Source organism: Ananas comosus, linkage group 21, assembly GCF_001540865.1.
Source record: "Ananas comosus cultivar F153 linkage group 21, ASM154086v1, whole genome shotgun sequence".
Taxonomy (NCBI): domain Eukaryota; kingdom Viridiplantae; phylum Streptophyta; class Magnoliopsida; order Poales; family Bromeliaceae; genus Ananas; species Ananas comosus.
Window position 1 is genome coordinate 91126 of NC_033641.1, and position 6413 is coordinate 97538.

At 39.3% G+C, this 6413-nt stretch overlaps 1 protein-coding gene across 1 annotated transcript; it reads right to left on the reverse strand.

The window, feature by feature from the left end:
* Positions 246-4989, reverse strand: LOC109726723. Its single transcript, XM_020256508.1, has 7 exons — positions 3296-4989; positions 3037-3171; positions 2787-2931; positions 1789-2093; positions 1512-1653; positions 1322-1411; positions 246-1238 (listed from the first exon to the last, which is right to left on the reverse strand). Exons 1-7 carry the CDS (start codon positions 4519-4521, stop codon positions 711-713), a joined length of 2571 nt encoding a protein of 856 aa, XP_020112097.1. The 5' UTR covers positions 4522-4989; the 3' UTR covers positions 246-710.

Genomic DNA, 6413 nt, shown 5'->3' on the forward strand with positions numbered 1-6413 from the left:
GATGGCTACTATGATACACTATCACTTCATAGGCTAATTGGTATTCCTGAGGAGCCAACATAACAAACATTATAAATGTAACGTAAAAAATAACAGAGATACGTTCTTGTTGTAAACTGCAGTTGAGTAGACACTATAATAAAGGTCTCATCACATCATCTTATTAGAACCATCATTTGCGACAAACATCAGCGATGAGGCGAAACTTCAGACAACACAGCATCTACGGTAGATCAAGAACACACTTTAAACCAGCATTGGTAATAATTGACCTCTTGTCTAAAATTATGTGATTTTACGCAATTACAAGCAAGCATGGCATGTGGATATAGAAAACATTTGCCAGTGGCAGCATGTAATAATGGGTACTACAATATGAGCAGAGCCCCTCATGTGTCGAATGAGAGCAGCTTTCGCTGTCGAATATCATTTATCCTTTTTGTGCCAAGTCACTAAAAATCTAACAATGATGTAGAGTATGATCTTTACCATCAATACTTCAGCATTTCACCGAAGGAAGAAGAGAAATGCTGTTTGTAACATCCTTAATTTGACCGAGAGATGAAATCAATGATGACACAATGAGACAGACAGCTCTTTCCGCCGGTTGGCCCAAGAATCTCACAGAAAACCCCTCTCTTAGCCTGATAAAAATGGTTATCAATCTCGTAATTTCTATTTTTCGAATCATCCCGGTCTGCAATATTTAATCAGTTCTCAGAAGAAGCAACCTGGCTCCAAAGCATCTCCGCATAAATTTTCTCCTCCTCTCTCTCTCCGTCAACATAGTCAGATGCCTCAAACATTTCCTCCTCTTCATCCGGAATATCCTCATTCATCTCTTCCAAGGATACTGCTAGAGAAGCCTCTCTCTGTAGAACAGCAATCTTAGCCCACGCCTCTCGCATAGCCTGTGGCGTTGCTGGCCTATCACCATTTTGGTATTTTGGTGCGGGAATTACAAATGGCAGTGTGATATCATCTAAATCCAGCATCTTTCCACCTGTTTCTTTTGATTTATCTGATGGGTGAGCTATTAAAATAATCCCGAGCTCATAATTGCAAATATGAAGTTTTGGCTCTGCAGCAGCAGTGCTAGCAGCCGCTCCGATGGCATTTGATTCAGACGAAGGGAATACACTCTGTCCCCAAGCAGCTGGGCTGAAATTGTGGGACCCACAGTATGTCCACCCAAATGAATGCGTGCCTAATTTGGATTTGAACCGTCTCCGCGCCACCTAGTTGCATAGAATTTCTATCACGATAGCTGAAGAGTAGGAAAACTTCTACTAAGTTATTCGTTATCTCAGGAAGAAGATACCTTTACATGCATAGGATATCCCACTCTATCACACGGATAAGGAATTGCGTCATGAAATATACCTGTGGTCCTCAACCTTTGCCATGTTTTCTGTTGAATTCAACAGAATTACAATCTAATTAGATATACTATCTTTCCTATGCGTATCATGCTTTTGCCTAAAATTGTGCATGGGTAGAAAATTGACTACCTCGGAGAGGGAGAGCAAATATCTGGATAGCTGGATTCCACAAGCCCCAGTCTTCACTCTCTCAATTGTGGGAAACAAGAGTTTAATTGACGGATTTCTTATCTCATGATTAACAGTCCAGCAACCCCACTGAAGAGGGAAAAACATACATAAATACATATATATATATACTAGTCATCTCTCTAGATACAAAGATAGATAATTAAGTTGATGAGAAATGAATTTAGCTNGTAAGACATCCTACAAAAGGAAGTGAATTGTGCTATCATCCTATTACAGATAGGTAATAGAACTACTTACTGATAAGCAATAATTAGTCTCCAAGTAAGGAGGGCTCTTTGCATGAACTCCAGGTACTGACGCAACCAGATGACCTCTTGCTCCTCCAAAGTCATATTTAGTTAACACCTCAATCCAGTGCGCTTGGTTGGGCACATCAGTAATAAGAGATGCTATAAAACCTGCTAGTTGAGCAGCAAAATCGGTTTCTGATTCTTCTGTTGTGCCAAAAAGAGTTGAATAATTTGGAGAAGTTCTCCGAGGGAAGTCTTGCCACCAGACTGTGTTTGTTACATGATTCCACTGCCAAACAGGCCTATTACATATAAGAGAGTGAATGCACAGAATGTAAAGTAAATCAGTACACTGTAATAATAGTGTACAAGGGATGCTTCTACAATAGCATAATATCAAAGGAAAACAGATAGACTAACAGGAAACTAGAAATTATACAAGAGTAACAGGAAGGAAATCAATATAAAAATAGGCCCTGAAATCTTACAAAAAATCATGCTGAGCTAAACTTGTAAGTCATCCTGCTTGCAAACCAACAAATTCATAACAACTTTTTTGGACCTTTTTATAAACACTACGGACCTGATCTAGATACAATTAGAAAAAAAATCGAGTACTTAACTAGAGTCAAGGATCCCTAGAAAGCCTGATCAAGCGACAGCTAGTTATTGAGAATGCAAATCGAAAAGAGATCAAGAGTGCCAACATGATATGGCACTAGTTTATGTCTTTCCAAAATATCATTTAGGTAACAATAAAATTGCATCTGATTCACAGCATGATGTTCAGTTATTTACTGAAGATAGTAAAAGAAGGCATCTAACTATACAGCAGCAAGAGAGTAGGGATGGTAATAAAATAATCAACTATAGCAACAAAATAGAGACTGCCTTTGCAATTTACTAAAGAAGTTCTTAGCAATTACTATTTGAAAGGTGCAAAGACACGATATAGTCTAAAAAATGATGAAAGTGTAGCCACCTGCTTTGAAACTAAGTTAGCTGAAGTAACCACAACACGAATACTATCCTCCCTTTGCAAGACAATGAGCTTAGGATGATGGCAAGCAACACCTTGCTTCTTGCGATCTTTCCCAAAGGCAATTACCTCCGGAAATTGGGGGTAACTTCAAAATCCAAAACAAAATTTTGTCAAAAGGTAAATAAGAGCCATAAGACATTTGAAGATACTGCAGCGCATAAAAGCCTAAACTAGAATAAGCCTTACATACACCAGCAATAAGTTTGGGTGACTGAAATATGGTGTCGATGTTCTGCTTTCACTGCTAGCACTCCAGCATCTTGTGCCACTATGGCATGCAATTGTCACTGGCAGATGGTTAGGAATTTTACAACAAGACAGAAACCTGACAACACGACGACATACAATAATATAGCTTTGCAAATCATGATATACCCATTTATGTACCATCTAACATGGTGAGCTAATCTCAGCAAATTACATCAACAAACGAAGAGAGGTGTGCATACCATGAAACATCGCAGGTAAATGTCGCAATGAACACTCGCAAAAGGCCTTCAATCGGATAGAGAAGCTGCGGCAAAGTAACACCGGCACACTGATCTGGTGCACCAGTGTTAACACTTTTAAGTCGATTTAAAAAGAATGTCTTACCATCCGAAGAACAACCAACACCCAAATCTTCGTTTTGATGTGCTTTTTGCTCAATTTCTACAATCTGGCGCGATGATTGATTAGTGGCTTCATTAGTTGCGATAAGACTATGATTTGGTTCGACCGCAGTGTCAATTGGATGGGCTTGGCGAATACTGTGTTCAATTTGCACAATTTGGTGCAAAGATTGATTACCAACATCACTATTTGCAATAAGATTTTGATTTGGTTCTCCTGCACCTTCAATTGGAGGCGCTTGGTGAACATTTTGCTCAATTTCTATGCTCGGGCTAAAATTGTGTTTCCCATCTACATTATTCACTAATGGATTTTGATTTGGTTCGTTTAAACCAACCGTTTTCGGATTTGAACACTTCAAATTAGACTGAGGAGTTTGAGAACCCAAAAGGCTTGCACCTCTCTTCCCGTGAAACAAATGCAATGAACTCATCAAATACGAAACAGGATCCGAACTTTTCAGTATGCCTCGCAATTGGCTCAACAGCGACTTCGCCCTGCTCACCGGATCATCAAGCCCTAATTCCGAAACAAAATTCATCTTCGAAAAAGAGGAATCATATGGATCAAAGAAGGCAACTTTCTCCAACAGGAACCCACACATAACCCTACAGCCGCGTCTCGATCCGAGCAACACCTCGTCCCCAACCTCCAACTCCGCAGCGACCCCTCCTCGGAGTCTCCAGCCGTTAACAAACACCCCATTCGAGGAAGCCCTAGCCTGTCGACTACCCGACCGATCGCAGCCGTCGAACAATCGGAGCTTGCGATCGGAGCCATCGAGGAGGACGCGGCAATGGCGCCTGCTGACGCGGCGGCCGCCGAGGACGATGTCGCAGCGCCGCCGATCGCGGCCCAGGGTGTAGACCCGGTCGGATCTCAGGAAGAGGAGCTCATCGCCATCGCCATGGCCGCTGCGGAAGAGGAGGCGAAGGTGGAAGAAGCCCAACCTAGGGTTTGCCCAAATTCGGATCCTGGAGGAGGAGGAGGAGGAGGGAGAAGGGGATTGAGGGGGTTCCTCTTTTTCGCTTCTTCTTCGTTTGCTAGGGCATTGGATTTCCATGAAAAAAATAAAAAATAAAAATAAAAATTGAGGGGGAAAATTTGAATAAAATGAGAATAGGAGGGATTTATTGAATCAAAGGATGTGTAATTGTGTAGTGTGTAAATTCATAAGAGAGATAAAAAAAACTCGAATAAAAAAATTGAATTAGGAAAAAAGAATTATATAACTAATTAATGGGGAAGAGAAATTGGAGAGCGAAGCACGATGATGTTGCAAAGGGAGTTGGGGCGGGTAACTGCGAAAAGAAACCCTAATTCCCGCCATCGCCAGTAAATTACATTTTCCCGGACTTGGTGCACCACGTCATCCGATGGACCGCCCTTTTTTCAGTTAACAATCATGGTCAACACTACTTTTTTTTTTTTCCCTTTTAAAAATTGTTCGCTTTAACTTATGTAGTATAATACAATGGCAAAAATTTGCACAAGATACATCTCTCACAAAATCTTTTTTCATAATTTTTGGATAAACCAATCTGAGGCCCAAATATAATAGACAAGAAAAGGAGGAATTCTACACTGTCACACTTGCACCACGTCATCAATAACAAGCCAATCACATTCCTTCTTTTCAAACAAAAGTACAATAAAAATATTTTTTTACAATCATGATGGGACGTATACCTCTAAAAGGAGATATTTGATTGATTTATTATGCCACGTCATCAATATACCCGTTGCATTCTAGAATTTTTCCAAAAAAAGAGGGAGAAGCTAAAAAGAAATGATAAGACACATCCAAGAGATTTTATATTAGGAGTCCAAACTCCAAACCAACCCTCATATATAATTTGATAAAAGCCAAACTCGATCCCACACACAATTCACATGCAAAAATTTAATAGAGCCAAAAGAGCTGCGTTTGTTTCAAACGAATTCTCGCTTAAATTTCACGAACTCAAACGTCGTAGTCCGTGAGATGCGGATGGAGAAAGTGCTTCTCTTTTCTGCTTTTTCCCACCTCCCCTTTAGATTAGATCGTTTTTTCCTACTATGTTCTCTAGAATTCCCAAATTGTCACCGCGCGAAAAAAAAGCAGAAAAAGGTGAAAAGAGATTTCTATTTTTGCGCTGCAAAATGTGCTTAAACTGGAGTAGTATGCTAACTATGAGATCTCTAAGTACAAAACTAAACTTCAAGAGATAAGTAATATGATTCTCCTATTCAGAACTGAATATGGTGTTTGATTTAATACATTTAAATTCAATCATTCTAAATAGAACTATATATATATATATATATATATATATATATAAAAGCTCAATTCAAGCATGTCTGGTCAAGTCCCGGTTGCAACACGTTGAAGAGGCGTTACTTTATGCAAACTTTATCTACCTATATAATCACTGTTTGGTATGAATCACCAAATATTAATATAAGATGCAATAGGGAGAGTTACTAGCTAGATTTGAAAGGGACAAAAAAAACTTTGCCAAAACAAATACGCAGAACATGCACAGTAAGGAATATCCCATCGACTATTGGAATCGACCGTTGATGTTGATTTATGTTTACTCGAACTATAAGCAATAAAAGTGGTCATTGAACAGTGCAAAGTGTGTCACCCTCAATAGCGAGTGTAAATCGCAGGGGATTCTCGTTCCTTGGTAGAAAAGAGAGCATGCAACGCTTGAATACCGTGCCTTGGTGAGACTCAATTAACTGCCACGGCAGATATAGAAAGAGATAGAGAAAGAGAGAGAGGATCATAATTTTCTCTTCAAATCAATCTCTATTTTGTTTAAATGAGTAGTTACATTATCATCTCTTTCTTTTTCGTTATATTTCTTGACTTTAGTCTTCTTAATGCTTGTAATCATCACACACATAAGTTTTTTTTTTTTGAGAATAACACAATAAGTTACTGAGAAAGAAATAATGCAAGTTAAT

Bases quoted from the DNA above. Each gene is read 5' to 3' on its own strand.
- LOC109726723 (XM_020256508.1), bottom strand. From the start codon at position 4,521: ATGGAAATCCAATGCCCTAGCAAACGAAGAAGAAGCGAAAAAGAGGAA. The intron at 2,932-3,036 runs GTATGTAAGGCT...TGGATTTTGAAG, and splicing joins CACCCAAACTTATTGCTGGT to TTACCCCCAATTTCCGGAGG. The intron at 1,412-1,511 runs GTAGTCAATTTT...TGAATTCAACAG, and splicing joins ATTTGCTCTCCCTCTCCGAG to AAAACATGGCAAAGGTTGAG.